This window comes from Nomascus leucogenys, chromosome 18, assembly GCF_006542625.1.
Source record: "Nomascus leucogenys isolate Asia chromosome 18, Asia_NLE_v1, whole genome shotgun sequence".
NCBI lineage: Eukaryota > Metazoa > Chordata > Mammalia > Primates > Hylobatidae > Nomascus > Nomascus leucogenys.
In genome coordinates, this window is record NC_044398.1 from 535273 (window position 1) to 551208 (window position 15936).

General features: G+C 57.3%; 1 protein-coding gene across 3 annotated transcripts in view; it reads left to right on the top strand.

The window, feature by feature from the left end:
- Nucleotides 1–15936, top strand: part of SHC2 (SHC adaptor protein 2) — a 41716-nt gene that overhangs the window by 5326 nt on the left and 20454 nt on the right. For all 3 annotated transcript variants that reach the window (XM_030798118.1, XM_030798119.1, XM_030798120.1), the window contains exons 2-4: nucleotides 12324–12394; nucleotides 14327–14387; nucleotides 14520–14639. In XM_030798118.1, coding sequence (XP_030653978.1) covers nucleotides 12324–12394; nucleotides 14327–14387; nucleotides 14520–14639 — 252 coding nt within the window. The remainder of the gene's footprint in view (nucleotides 1–12323; nucleotides 12395–14326; nucleotides 14388–14519; nucleotides 14640–15936) is intronic.

Sequence of the window (15936 nt, forward strand, 5' to 3'; positions counted from 1 at the left end):
GCCTCCCAAAGTGCTGGGATTACAGGTGTGCGCCATCGCGTCCGGCCCATTTCTGTGGTCTTAAGCCCCGTTTGTGGGGATCTGTTAGGGCAGCCACGGGAGACCGACCGTCCTTCCCGGGGCCTCTGCTGGTCTTGGGTCAGTTCCTCCCCTGGCCGAAAGGCAGTGGCTCTGGTTCGGCAGAACAGGGTGCCCTCTCTCTGTGGGGCTCCTTTTGTGAATGCGGACATTTTTCCTGGGAATCCCCCGCCGACTTTGCTGTGGGTCTCATGAGCCCAGCCCAGCACTGCCCAGCAGAACCGTCTGTGTCTGCACCATCCAGGGTGGCTGCCACGAGTCACATGGGTGGCTGGGCCTTGAGATGTGGCCTGTGCTACTGTGGTGCCAACTTAATTTTACTTGACTTTAAACTTAAGTGGCCACAGGCAGCAAGCAGCTGCCGTGCTGGACAGCTCGGTCTGGATGAATCTTTATGCCTGATCTTTGGGCCTCACCTGAAGGCGTAGATCTGAGCAATATGTCTCTGTTGAGAAAGACACAGCTTGTCTTGTGGAGAGGCCAGAGTTCGTGCCAAGGCCTGTGGACACTGACCCCGTGTTCCTCCCACACGTACCATTTTGGTGCTGGGCTCGTCCCTACACAGAAGTCCCGCGAGTCAGGCCGTCCTGCCCTCTGCGGTGCCCTCGTGCACCTCACCTCGTGAATGCTTCAGGGAGAGTTTCCTGGGCGTGTCCGGCTCTGCTCCAGGAGCGTGGAGCCCAGGCCCAGCAGGGGATGGACGCCAACCAGGACACGGTCGGCAAAAAGACACTTCATCCTTCCTGTATCACGGGTCCCTCACACTGGGACGTGCAGGGAGTTGTGAGAGGGTGACGAAGTTGAGATGGTTCAGCTCCAAATGCAGCTTTTCCTTGAAGGCGAGGGGTCAGGTGTGGCCAGTTGACACGGTGGATGAATCCCATGGCTTGACAGCATCCCTAAAGATCTGGGTTCTGGCCAGGCGTGGTGGCTCACGCCTGTAATCCAGCATTTTGGAAGACCAAGGCGGCAGGATCACCTGAGCCCAGGAGTTTGAGACCAGCCTGGGCAGCTTGGTGGAACCCTGTCTCTACCAAAAAAGAAAAAACATCAGCCAGGCAGGGTGGTGCACACCTGTGGTCCCGGCTACGTGGGAGGCTGAGGCAGGAGGATCACGTGAGCCTGAGAATTCGAGGCCGCAGGGAGCCAAGATCGTGCCATTGCCCTCCAGCCTGGGTGACAGAGCAAGACCCTGCCTCAGAAACAAAAGAACCCATATCTGAGTTTCTGAGAGACAGAGAGTTTCTGAGTTTCTGAGAAACAAAAGAACCCATATCTGGGTTCTTTCTGTCCTCCTGCCATCCAAGTACCAACCAGGCCCAACCCTGCTCAGCTTCCAAGGCCAGACGGCACCAGGCTTTTTCAGGACGGTGTGACCACAGCGTCTCCCGTCTTTCTGTGCCGCCATCCTCGGCACGCTGGCTTGGCGACCTTCAGGGTCACAAAAATGGTGGCCATGGCACCCGACGTCGCTGGGACCTGGCCACGTCCACTGGAAGCAGAGGTCATCCCTTCCTGGAGCTCTTTGTGAGAGACTCTGGCCATTCTCCCTCCCCCGATTGGCTGGAAATGGCAAACCCTTCACTCGTGGAGGGGAACGGGGCCACCAAACTGGCTTAAAGACCAGCGGCATCTGGGAACCTGCTGCAGATGCTGATTCTCGAGCCCCACCCCAGACCTGCTGGGTCAGAGACTGGGGGCGGGGGGGCTTGGAGAGCTGCGTTTTGTGAGTCCTCCAGGTGATTCTGATTCACACTCAGGTTTGAGATCCACCAGCTGAAGCTGCATGTGGCTGTCCTGCCGATCAACTACCACTATTTATAGCAAGCATTTTGTGACCCTTCACTCCTGAAATGAAACCCAAGTGTACCTGTAACACCCACCTACGCAGGAATTCCCCAAGTCAGTACGATGCCCCAACCTCAGTGAAACAGAGAAACGCAATGGCGGCGATTCCTAGTAACTTGAAATATGTTTCAGCCTGTAAATATGTAGGGTCCGCTCTCCGGGAAGCACAGAGGCCACCACAAAGGCCACCATTCCTGTGACAGCCACAGACGGGGCAGATGCAGGCTGCGATTCTGCAGCTCCAACACCACGGCTGGAGTCATGCGGATGATGTGGCTTCTAAAATAGTGAACAACTATTTTAGTCCAACGTGTATTAAAACGATGCTGCCAGGCGCGGTGGCTCACGCCTGTCATCCCAGCACTTTGGGAGGCTGAGGCGGGGAGATCACCTGAGGTCAGGGGTTCGAGACCAGCCTGGCCAACATGGTGAAACCCCATCTCTACTAAAAATACAAAAATTGGCTGGGTGTGATGGCAGACAACTGTAATCCCAGCTACTTGGGAGGCTGAGGCAGGAGAATCGCTTGAACCCAAGAGGTGGAGGTTGCAGTGAGCCGAGATCACGCCACTGCACTCCAGCCTGGGCGACAGAGTAAGACTGTCTCAAAATAAACAAACAAAAAATGCCAAAAAGTTAAAGAGAATTACCATATGATCTAGCAGTTTCACCTCTTGGATATACACCTTCCAGAAACGGAGAGCAGGGACTTGAAGGGATGTTTGTACACTCACGGCCACAGCAGCATAACTCCCGGCAGTCCAGAGGTGGAAACAGCCCAGGTGTCTGTTGATGGATGAGTGGATCAACACAGCATGGCCATCCACACGCTGAAATATGACCAGGTCACGGCGTGGCCATCCAGACGCTGAAATATGGTGTGGCCACGGTGTGGCCAACCACACACTGAAATACGGTCTGGCCACGGCATGGCCATCCACACTGAAATATGGTGTGGCCACAGCGTGGCCATCCACACACTGAAATACGACGTGGCCACAGCGTGGCCATCCACACGCTGAAATACCACCAGGCCACGGCGTGGCCATCCAGACACTGAAATATGATGCGGCCACGGTGTGGCCATCCACATGCTGAAATACCACCAGGCCACGGCGTGGCCATCCACATGCTGAAATACCACCAGGCCACGGCGTGGCCATCCACATGCTGAAATATGATGTGGCAACAGTATGGCCATTCACACGCTGAAATACAACACAGCCACGGCGTGGGCATCCACACACTGAAATATGACGTGGCCAAGGAAAAATGAGGCTGTGACCCAGGCATGAGTGGATCACCATGGCGTGGCCATCCACACACTGAAATATGATGCGGCCAAGAAAAGGAACGAGGCTCTGACTTAGGCCACGGCACGGATGGACCTTGAGCATGTCTCACTTGGTGAGAGACTCCAGACATGGAAAGACAAGCATTGTGTGATTCCACCCATCAGAGGTCCCCAGAGCCATCAGATTCAGAGAGACAAAAAGTAGGATGGGGCTGGGGAGGGGACGGGGAGTAAGTGTTTCGTGGGATCAATTTGAGTTTGGGAAGATGAGGATGTTCTGGACAGACGGTGGTGGTGGCTGCACAGCCACGGGAATGCGCTGAGTGCCACTGAACTGTGCACTTAAAGACAGTTAAAACTCTAAGTTTTATGTTATGTGTGTTTTACCACAATAAAAAAGCAAGCACACGAAAACGCACCACTCTCGCGTCACGGGTCACGTGGAGTTAGGTTGGAGGTGTGGCAGTCATGGAAAGCTTTCCCCACACGATGCCCGGAGGAAGCTCCGAGGCCCTGGGGACAGTTTGGCGTCATTGTGAGTCCCCCCTCCTGTAGCGCCGGCTGCCCAGCCTTGCGATGATGGCCAACAGGGCCCCACATTTCCAGGGCGCCCCCAGGGCAGCACGCACCCCTCGCCCCTGTGGAAAGCCATGGCCGGGGGCACTGACGGGGGCTGTGGCCAGTGGGAGGGGCGTTCTCCTGGCCAGGGGCGGAGGGCGGCAGTGGTCAGTGTGGCACAGGGCGTCAAAGAAATTTGCCTTTAAATAGTTTCAACCTTAGATCAAAGAAATAAGAACAGGGCCGGGCGCGCGTGATGGCTCACGCCTGTAATCCCAGCACTTTGGGAGGCCAAGGTGGGCAGATCACAAGGTCAGGAGATCGAGACCATCCTGGCTAACACAGTGAAACCCCGTCTCTACTAAAAAAATACAAAAAATTAGCCGGGTGTGGTGGCGGGCGCCTGTAGTCCCAGCTACCCGGGAGGCTGAGGCAGGAGAATGGCGTGAACCCAGGAGGCGGAGCTTGCAGTGAGCCGAGATTGCGCCACTGCACTCCAGCCTGGGCGACAGAGCGAGACTCCGTCTCAAAAAAAAAAAAAAAGAAATAAGAACAGTAGAATACACAGAGCTTTTGTAAGTTTGAAATTCTATTGAGATGAAGAGTTACAAAGAAGACTCGTACAAAGAGTTCCTGTGTGTCATTCACCTAGATTCGCCGATTATTAACATCTTGCCTCATTTATTCTGTCTGTATAAATTATTATTATTGTCATTATTGAGACACAGTTTCGCTCTTGTTGCCCAGGCTGGAGTGCAGTGGCGCAATCTCGGCTCACTGCAACCTCCGCCTCCTGTGTTCAAGCGATTCTCCTGCCTCAGCCTCCCGAGTAGCTGGGACTACAGGTGTGCACGACCATGCCTGGCTACTTTTTGTATTTTTATTTTTTTTTTGTAGAGACGGGATTTCACCATGTTGCCCAGGCTGGTCTTGAACTCCTGAGCTCAAGCCGTCTGTCCGCCTTGGCCTCCCACAGTGCTGGGATTAGAGGCGTGAGCCACCGCACCCCATCCGTCCTGTCTCTTTAACCGCCTTTAGCCTCGCAGTTGTTCCGTGCTGGGATCCGTGGAGCCAGTAGTATTGAAGAGTGCACGCCGGCTGCTGGGCTGCCGTCCCTCAGTTTGTGTCTGCCTGGTGTTTGCCTGCAGTTGGGTCAAGGTTGTGTTTTTGGCAGGAAGCACGGAGGGGTGCTGTGTTTTCCCAGCTCATCATGTCAGGAGGTCCCCAGGGTGCTGGTTTGTCCTGATACTGGTGCTGGAGACTTTGATCACCTAGTGTCCTGGGGCGAACGGTGTTCCCCAAAACTCATGTCCACCTCCAGCCTCAGAATGGGTCCTTATTTGGGAAAGGGCCCTTGCAGACATGGTTAGTTAAGATAAGGCCATACTGGAGTTACTGGAGTAAGGTGGGGCCTGAATGCAATGGCTTGTGTCCTCTAAGAAGAGGGAAATTTGCACAGAAGCACATAAGGAGACAGCTGTGCAGAGGAGGAGGCAGAGATGGAGTAACACGGCCACGAGCCAAGGACGCCAGGAGCCCCCAGAAGCTGGAAGAGGCAGGAAGGACCCTCCCCCGGGGCGTGGGAGGGAGCGAGGCCCTGCCCACAGCTTGACCTCAGACTCCCGGCGCCGGGACGAGGAGAGGATCAGCTCCTGTGGCCCCCATGAGTGGCCGTTGCTCACGGCAGCCCCGGGAAATGAATGCACTTGGTGAAGGTGAGCTCTGTCTGTTTCCCTTATAATTAGGAAGATCCGTGGGGACTCGTGGAATTGGGGGTGAGGTGCATGGGGACGTCTCAGCGCACGCCCCGGGAGCCCCTCGCAGGCCCGGCCGTGCACGTTTCCAGCCCAGCGCTGCCTGCGGCCTCCCCAGCCCTGGCCCCGGCATCCGGTCTTTCTGCCCTGGAACGTGATCTGGGGGAGACAGACGTTGACACTGTGCAGACATCCTGGTTCCCAGCTCCCAGCAAACCTTCACATACTTGTTTTAGCAAAACCTTAGGGTTCTTGTGTGAATGGAGACCGTTCATTTTATCAATATATTTATATTAATGGAAAAGCAGGGAGTTATGGTTGCAGTGTGAAGTTTCTTCTTTTTCTCACATAATTTTTTTTATTTTTTTTGAGATGGAGTTTTGTTCTTGTTGCCCAGGCTGGAGTGTAGTGGTGCGATCTCGGCTCACTGCAACTTCCGCCTTCTGGGTTCAAGTGATTCTCGTGCCTCAGCCTCCCGAGTAGCTGGGATTACAGGCATGTGCCAACACGCCCAGCTAATTTTGTATTTTTAGTAGAGATAGGGTTTCACCGTGTTGGTCAGGCTGGTCTTGAGCTCCTGACCTCAGGTGAGCCGCCTGCCTTGGCCTCCCAAAGTGCTGGGATTACAGGCGGGAGCCATCGTGCCCGGCTCTCGTGCAAATTTTAAAAAATGAAGATATAATTCACGTATCCTAATCCTTAACTGTTTAAACTGTGCAATTCAGTGTATTTAGTGCAGCCACAGGGGTGTGCAACCCTCACCAATGTCTAGTTCCAGGACGCTCCCATCAGGCAAAATGGAAACTTACGGCCCGCCCTCAGCCATCCCTCCCCTCCGCCCCCTCCCCAGCCCCGGCGCCCACGCGTCCCCTCCCTGCCTCTGTGGATCGGCCTGTCTTGGACATTTCATAGAAATGGGATCACATGCTGTGTGGCCTTTCATGTCCGGCATCTCCCACGGAGCGTGGTGTCCTCACGGTGCATCCGTGCTGTGGCCTGTGTGGGAGCCTTGCTGCTTTTCACGCCTGGGTCACGTTCCAGCGTGTGGATGGACCCCACTGGATTTATCAGTTCATCTGTTGATAGATATTTTAGTTGTTTCCTGCAATTTCCTTTAAAAAGTAAACGCAGTTATGTTTGTAAGTGGAGTTTATTTAAAAGGAAAATACCCAGTAAATGACATCAATACAGACCATGGCAAAGCCTATGAGGTGGGTCCCCGTGGCTGACGCGGGCGGCGGCGGAGGGTCCCCGTGGCTGACGCGGGCGGCGGCGGAGGGTCCCCGTGGCTGACGCGGGCGGCGGTGGAGGGTCCCCGTGGCTGACGCGGGCGGCGGCGGAGGGTCCCCGTGGCTGATGTGGGCAGTGGTGGAGACTTGGACAGTCTCCCAGGCTGGGAGCACAGACACAGCGACCTCGGCTTGTATCTGCCCTGGCCTGCTGCGTGCGTGAGGCCGGCCAGGTGGCTTCCCCTCTCCGGGCTTCAGTTTACTGACTTGTACAGCGGCTCCTTCCCTTAACCTTCTGTGGGTTCTGGGTCATGCTTTCTCTCTGGGCCTCAGTTTCTGAATTTGCAAAGGGGAAGGTTGAACGTGAAGCTGCCAGGGCTCCTCCCCATCTTCTGTGGGAGGGTCCCGGGGCTGCCACCACAAACCACCACAAACTGTGGGGCTTAAAACAACACAGACAGCCGGGCACGGTGCCTCACGCCCGTAGACCCAGCACTTCGGGAGGCTGAGGCGGATCACAAGGTCAAGAGATCCAGACCAGCCAGGCCAACATGGTGAAACCCTGTCTCTACTAAAAATACAAAAATTAGCCGGGCGTGGTGGCGGGCGCCTGTAATCCCAGCTACTCAGGAGGCTGAGGCAGGGGAATGGCGTGAACCCGGAAGGTGGAAGTTGCAGTGAATGGAGATCACACCACTGCATTGCAGCCTGACGACAGAGCAAGACTCCGTCTCAAACAAACAAACAAAAACAAAACAACACACACACATAGACTTGTTCTGTCACAGTTCTGGGGCCCCAAGTCCGAGCCAAGGTGTGGGCAGGGCTGGTTTCTGCTGGAGGCTCCGTCCCAGGCCCCTCTCCGGCATCTGGTGCCTGCGGCCGGCCTTGGTGTCCTCGGCTGCACACGGCCCCTCCAGTGTCTGCCTCTGTCTTCACCCGGCCCCTCCCTTCTGTGTCTCTGTCTCTCAAATCTCCCTCTGTGCTTGTCTTTTATTTTTATTTTTTTTTGAGACAGACTCTCCCGCTGTCACCCAGGCTGGAGTGCAGTGGCGTGATCTTGGCTCTCTGCAGCCTCCGCCTCCCGGGTTCAAATGATTCTCCTGCCTCAGCCTGCCGAGTAGCTGGGATTACAGGCGTGCACCACCACGCCCAGCTAATTTTTTTATTTTTATTTTTGTATTTTCAGTAGAGTTGGGGTTTCGCCATGTTGGCCAGGCTGGTCTCAAAACTCCTGACTTCAAGTGATCCACTCACCTCGGCCTCCCAAAGTGCTGGGATTACAGGCGTGAGCCACCGCGCCCGGCCTAACAATGTGATTTTTAAGACATGGTCTTGCCCTGTCGCCCAGGCTGGAGTGCAGTGGCGCCATCACAGCTCACTGCAGCCTCAACCTCCTGGGCTCAAGCCATCCTCCCACCTCAGCCTCCTGAGTAGCTGGGACCACAGGCCCACACTCACCACGCCTGGCTAAAATTATTTTTTTGTAGAGATTAGGGCTCATTATATTGCCCAGGCTGGTCTTGAACTCCTGGCTTCGAGAGAGCCTCCGACCTCAGTCTCCTGAAGTGCTGCGATTACAGGCATGAGCTGCTGTGCCAGGCCTGGAAATTTATTTCTCACGGTTCTGGAGGCTGGCAGGGCCACGATCAAGGCGCCGGAAGACTCGGTGTCTGGCGAGGGCCTCTTGTTCTCCTGTGTCCTCACGTGGTGGAGGGCCGGGCTCTGTCTGGGGTCTCTGTTATAAGGGCGCTCATCCCAGTCCTGAGGGTGGAGCCCTCACAGCCTCCTCACCTCCCAAAGGCCCACCTTTAAATACCCTCACTGTGGGGCGTAGGTTTCCACAGAGGGATTTTGAGGGGGGCACAGACATTCAGCCCTAGATTGATATTTACGAACTGGGGGAATTTCACAGAAAAGCCCTGAATTTCTGGTCTCTTTAAAAAAAAAGCACATGGCCGGCAGCATCGGTGCCCTGGAACGTGGGACATGCAGTGAGCTGAGGTCCCCACCTCTTCCTGTCGTGCAGGGGGAGCAGTTCCGATCCTGGAGCCCAGGGGTGTGGGTTCAGGACCCAGCTCGGCAGGCCGTGTGCCCAGCAGGCCAGTCACCCTCCCGCCCAGGCCTGTTTCCCGAGGGGTCATCGCTGTCCATGGCATGTGGATTTGCGTGGAGTGGATTAAAGGACCACGTGCACAGCGTGTCCACAGCAGAGCCTCACACGTGACAAGCGCCCTGAGTCAGCGAGGTGCCGGTATCGTTACCGGATCTGCGTGCAGTGGATTAGAGGACTCTGTGCACAGCGTGCCCACAGCAGAGCCTCACGTGACAAGCGCCCAGAGTTAGCGAGGTGTCAGTATCGCTACTGCATTGCATCCTACCTTGTGTGTTTACCTGGCGATCCTGCAGGCTGCAGGCATCTGAGTTTGCAGTCCCTGTTCTCAACCGAATAGGATATTGCATTTCCTCTCGTGAGCTGCTGTGGGCCGCAGAGAGTTTGCTCCCCACCTCCCCCGTGCACTAGGCTGGTGTCCCCACAACGGGACCCGTGGACCACACAGTTCAGGGTTTCAGCCGCGTAACTGGAGTGGGCTACGTGTTAATAAGGGGGCAGGTAAGGGAAGGAGAATCCCTCACCCTGTGGCCCTGCAGCACCAGACACTGGCGCAGACACCACCCCAGAGTCACATGCTCTGCCTGAGAGAAGACAGCCATTGAGCAGCCAGCATCCCAGCAAAGCTGCCTCCTCAGTGGGAGAATCCAGTGCTAGGGACAGGGACCATGGCTAATTCCTTTAGGGTCTGACCTGTCTACTACATGCCTAGAGTCCATTCATCTGTTCATCCATTCATCCATCTACTCATCCACCCACCCGTCCATCCATCCATTCATCCACCCACCAATCCACCCATCTGTCCACCCATCCAACCATCCATCTGTCCATCCATCCACCCATCCACTCATCCACCCACCTGTCCGTCCACCCATCCATTCATCCATCCATCCATCCATCCACCTACACATCCATCCACCCATCCACCCACTCATCCATCCATCCGTCCACCCATCCACCCATCCACTCATCCACCCACCCATCCATCCATCTGTCCATCCATCCACCCATCCACTCATCCACCCACCCATCCATCCATCTGTCCATCCATCCACCCATCCACTCATCCACCCACCCATCCATCCATCCATTCATCCACCCACCCATCCACCCATCTGTCCATCCATCCACCCATCCACTCATCCACCCACCCATCCATCCATCTGTCCATCCATCCACCCATCCACTCATCCACCCACCCATCCATCCATCTGTCCATCCATCCACCCATCCACTCATCCACCCACCCATCCATCCATCCATTCATCCACCCACCCATCCACCCATCTGTCCCCCCATCCAACCATCCATCTCTCCATCCATCCACCCTCCATCCATCCACTCATCCACCCACCCATCCATCCATCCATTCATCCACCCACCCATCCACCCATCTGTCCCCCCATCCAACCATCCATCTGTCCATCCATCCACCCTCCATCCATCCACCCATCCACTCATCCACCCACCCATCCATCCATCCATTCATCCACCCACCCACCCATCCATCCATCCATTCATCCACCCATCCATCCACCCATCCATCCATCCACCCATCCATTCATCCACCCACCCATCCACTCATCCACCCACCCATCCATCTACCCATTCATCCACCCACCCATCCATCCATCCGTCCACCCATCCACCTACCCGTCCATCCACCCACCCACCCACCCACCCATCCATCCATCCATTCATCCACCCATCCATCCACCCATCCATCTGTCCACTCATCTACCCATCCATCCACCCATCTACTCATCCACCCACCCATCCATCCACCCATTCATCCACCCATCCACCCACCCGTCCATCCACCCATCCACCCACCCGTCCATCCACCCACCTGTCCATCCACCCATCCATCCATCCATTCATCCATCCGTCTACCCACCCACCCATCCATCCGTCCACCCATCCACCCACCCGTCCATCCACCCATTCATCCACCCACCCATCCATCCATCCGTCCATCCATCCACCCATCCATCCACCCATCCACCCATTCATCCATCTATTCATCCACCCACCCATCCATCCATCCACCCACCCATCCATTCATTATCCATCTGCCTGTCCATCTACCCATGTATCCATCATCCACTCACCCATCATCCATCCATTCACCCCCTCACCCGCCGATCTATTCATCCTCCATCCATTCTTTCATTCATCCATCCATCTGCCGTCTTTCTGTCAGTCCATCCACCCATCATCCATCCATTCAACAGGAGGTGAGGCCGCTCAGTCCATGCCCTGCTTAAGTGCTCCCTGGCTCCCCAGCTGGCCCAGGATGAGCCCCTGCCCCTCATCACAGCCCAGGTCCTGTGGCCTCTGCTTCCTGCCTGCATTCTCGCATCTGTCTCTGCTCCTTGCTCTCCCTACTCCAGGTACATGGAGCCGTGGAGAGGGGCAGAGCCTGGGCCAGCCCATACAGTGACCTGTACACGCCTCAGAAGCCCTCAGGCTGATGCATCTGTGGGGTAAAGTCCTAAACATGGAGGCGCAGGGTCAAAGTGTTTGCGTGTTGATCATTTAAAAAAACTGAGGTGAACTTCGCATAACATTATTCATCATTTTTCATGTTGCATTTTTCACAATTCAGTAGCATTTAGTACATTCATAATATCGTGCCACCACCCCTTTTGTCTAATTCCAGAATTTCTCATGACCCCAGTAGGAAACCTGTTCGTGTCAGCCTTCATTCCCCGGTCCCTGGCACCCACACATCCTCTTGCTGCCTTTGCAGGACATTTCATAGAGATGACGTGGGCTGTGCCCCTAACCCTCTCTCCAGCAAGGGCCAAGGTTGGAAGGGCGCTGTGGTCTTCTCCTCCTGGCCTTGCTCCCCCACCCTTCACGGCACTGAAGCAGGTCAAGGACGCGGTGGGACGTCCCTGCCCCTCTCCTCCCTCAGTGTCATCAGAGTCATTGAGACGGCGAACTCCCTTTTCACGGAAACGGCTGTCTTGGCCAGGAGCCTACAAACTTCCTGTGGAGGGCGAGGCCAGCAGTGTGTGCATCTGTGGCTGCCCGGGACTTCTGCCCCACGGTTTGCTAGACCCTGAACTGGGCGCTGGAGATAGGGAAGTGCTCAGGACGGCACCGTCCCCACGCTCCTCGGCTTAGGTGCTGGTGGAACAGAATGACACCGATGAGGGCAAGATGGTTAAATGAACAGGCACCACGGAGCCTCGGGAGGGAACCGCCAGGCTCCCGGGAAACAGCAACAGAGAAAAACACGTCTGGAGTCAGAGGGCGGCTCTCGGGACAGCATCAGGGCTGGGCCTTGAGGTGGGGGAGGCACGAAGGCCCCAGAGCCACCAGGGACAGAGGAAAGTGCTCAACCCCAGGGGTGCTGGAGGAGGCGAAGGGCTGCCGGGAAAAGGGATGTGGCTCCACTGCAGGGGTTCCGATGGCGTCTGACACCTGTTCTCTCCCCTCAGTACATGGGCTGCATTGAGGTCCTCCGCTCCATGCGCTCCCTGGACTTTAACACGCGCACGCAGGTGACCAGGTGAGCCTCTAACCCTGCCCTGGCCGCGTAGGGCTGAGTGACGCGCTGGAGGGCGGCAGCACTGTAGGGCGGCAGCGACGGGCTCTGAGACGGCCGCGCTGGGGTCCCAGGACGCAGCCTCGGTGCCCCCCTCCCTCCCTCCCACTTCACGCCACGTCTCCGCCCTGTCCCCATGCCAGGTGTCGGTCACCGTGCCCTGCAGACCTTGATCCCCCTCTGAGATGGAAAGAACGCCGGTCGCTCACAGGGGGCTGGGCAAGTCCCCGCAAGGCGGGGGGCGCAGGGCCTGGCGGGTTCCCTCTGGGACTGGGGCCCGATGGCGTCTCTGTGTCCCCGCTCTGTTTTCCGAACGGTGACCTCAGGATGCCGTGCGGTGTCTGGAAAGGAATCATAGGGGCGGTGGATATGCCCAGGGCTTAAGCAGGGAGGAGAGTGACACCCTTTTTTTTCTGTGAAAACTGGTAGATTCCGTTCGTATAGACTTTAAAAAACCATGTGGGATAGTTTACACGTGCGTGTGTGAGATATAATGTACAATTCGAGGCTTTTTAGCTCTTCACAGAGTCACACGACCACCACCAGTCTAGTTCCGAACATTCTCATTACCCCACCAAAACACCCCGTCCCCATCACCGCCATCCCCGTCCCCTCCCCATCACCGCCACTCCCCGTCCCCTCCCCATCACCGCCACTCCCCGTCCCCTCTCCAGCCCCGGCACCCACGCATCCCCTCCCTGTCTCTGTGGATCGGCCTGTCCTGGACGTTTCATAGCAATGGGATCACACACTGCGTGGCCTCCTGTGTCTTGCGTCTCTCACTGAGCATGGCATTCCCAAGGTGCGTCTGTGCTGTGGCCTGGGTCAAAGCCTCGCTCCTTTTCTTTTCTTTTTTTTTTTTTTGAGACGAAGTCTCACTCTGTCGCCCAGGCTGGAGTGCAGTGACACCCTGTTGGCTCACTGCAACCTCTGTCTCCTGGGTTCAAGCATTTCTCCTGCCTCAGCCTCCCCAGTAGCTGGGGCTACAGGCGCCCACCACCACACCCAGCTAGTTTTTATATTTTTAGTAGATACAGGGTTTCTCCATGTTGGTCAGACCGGTCTCGAACTCCTGACCTCAGGTGATCTACCCACCTCGGCCTCCCAAAGTGTTGGGATGACAGATGGGGGCCACCACACCCGACATGCATTTGCTTGTGTCAGGCCCACAGTGCTGGGATGACAGGCGGGAGCTGCCGCATCCAGCCAATTTTTAACCTTTTGAGGAGCTCCCGGCTGTTTTCCACAGCAGCCATGCTGTGAAAATTCCCACGCGCCCTGGGTGGGGGGATCTGGTTTCTCCACGTGACGCCGACATTTCCGAGGCCCCTTCAGGACCCGTAGACTTCTAACCTCTCCTGGGGACCAGTGGTTTGAGGCGCTCTTGTTTGGGGTCAGCTCCTGCCGCCACTCAGGGGCCCTCCAGAGCGGAGGTCGCTCCTCCAGTGCTGCAGACAGGATCACGACACGGGACCCGGGGTCAGGCTCAGGGCCTCCAGCTCACCGGTCCAACCCCCAGATCTGACCGCGCGCCTTCCTTGTGGGCCGAGGCCGGGGACACACTGGTCCCTGGGAAAGAGGGTGGTAGAGGGGCCAGAGCTGGCGGCCGGGCCTCTGCCGGATGCAAGGACACACATGGAGTGGGCTGGTGCCCACACTGCACCTGTCCTGCTGGGCACTCCTTCCCCAGGTTCCCCAGCCCCCTCCCTCCCCACTTTAGGCCCCCCGACCCTCTCCCACCCCTCCCTCTCTGCCCTCCTCTCCCCTCTCTGACTCTCGCCCTTCTCTGAGCTCCTGCCTCCTCCCCAGACCCCCGCCCTCTCTGACCCCTTCCTCCCCAGCTCCCTCCATGGCCGCCCCCACCACACTCTCTAAGCCCCCTCCTCCCAACCCCAGGGAAGCCATCAACCGGCTCCATGAGGCCGTGCCTGGCGTCCGGGGATCCTGGAAGAAAAAGGTGAGTGAGGCTTGTGGTCTCTCGTGGGGCTGGTGGGGCAGTCGGGGGCCTTGGGGACGCTGCGGCCATCCAGGGAGCCCCTCGGCAGCCCCCACCCACGGCCGCCCTCGCTGTGCTCCGGCCCCGACTCAGGCCCCCAACAAGGCCCTGGCATCCGTCCTGGGCAAGAGCAACCTTCGCTTTGCCGGCATGAGCATCTCCATCCACATCTCCACCGACGGCCTCAGCCTCTCTGTGCCCGCCACGCGCCAGGTGGGTCTGCCCTCTTCCCCTGGCGTCCCAGGGGCCAGGAGTCCTAGGAGGCAAAGCCGGGTGGGGTGCTGGGGGTGGGCAGCAGGTGGCGTTTATCTGGAAAGACGAGCCGAGGCCCCACTGAGCAGGAGCTGGGGGTGCAGCCACTGCCCTCACGGGGCTCAGCTCAGGGGCTCCCGGCCTGGGCAAGCTGTCCCGGTACGGGGGTGCTCCTGGCATGGAGTGCGTGGGGGCAGGGATGCTGCTCAGCACCCCGCAGGGGCCAGGACGCCCCGCCCCAGAGAGTGGTCTGTCCCAACATCCACAGTGCCTGGGGAGGGGCGGGGATAAACCCTGGCTACCAGTCTTCAGGTGGAAACAAACAACAAAAGTATAATTGCAGGCCGGGCTCGGGCTCGGTGGCTCACGCCTGTAACCCCAGTACTGTGAGGCTGGGTGCAGCGACTCACACCTGTAATCCCAGCACTTTGGGAGGCTGAGGTGGGCAGATCCCTTAAGGTCAGGAGTTCGAGACCAGCCTGGCCAACATGGTGAAACCCCGACTCTACAAAAAATACAAAGATTAGCCGGGCATGGTGGCGGGCTCCCGTAATCCCAGCTACTTGGGAAGCTGAGGCAGGAGAATCGCTTGAACCTGGGAGGTGGAGGTTGCAGTGAGCCAAGATTGCACCACTGCACTCCAGCCTGGGTGACAGAGCGAGACTCCGTCTCAAAAAACCAAAAAACAAAAAAACTATAATTGCAGAAATGAAGGAAATAATAGATTTTAGGAGGCACTGTGAGGCCAGGCGAGGGGTGTCCTGAGCATGTGCTGGGCCCTGTGTGTTAGAAGAGACTTCCTGGAGGGCTCTGGGAGGTGGTGAGGAGGGGGGGTCTCAGGGAGTTGTGGCTGAGAGAGGAGGCATCTCCCTGTTGGAGAAGTTAGCATGGGTCATCGTGAGGGGTTTGGGGCAAGGCAGCGTCCCTGGGCTGGTGTGGAGGTGGCAGGTGGTGGTGAGGGGCAGCTGGGGCTCCAGGGAGGAGGCTAGAGAAAGATGGAGCTGGCAGGGGAGCTGGCTGAGGGCCATTTCCACGCAATTTCCATCTCTGCCCCCACCCTGCGAGGCATGGACCCCTGACCACCATATGGACAGGACACTGGGGCTCCAAGTAGGCCCTTCTGGCTGGGCCAGGGTTGGCAAGGGGAAAGCCTTGAGGGTCCCTATGGGGGCTGAGGAGTGGATGTTCAGTAGGGAGGACTCAGGATGTGGCTGGTAGCAGGGGCTTACTGGGGCCTAGAGGGATTTGAGTGACGGGA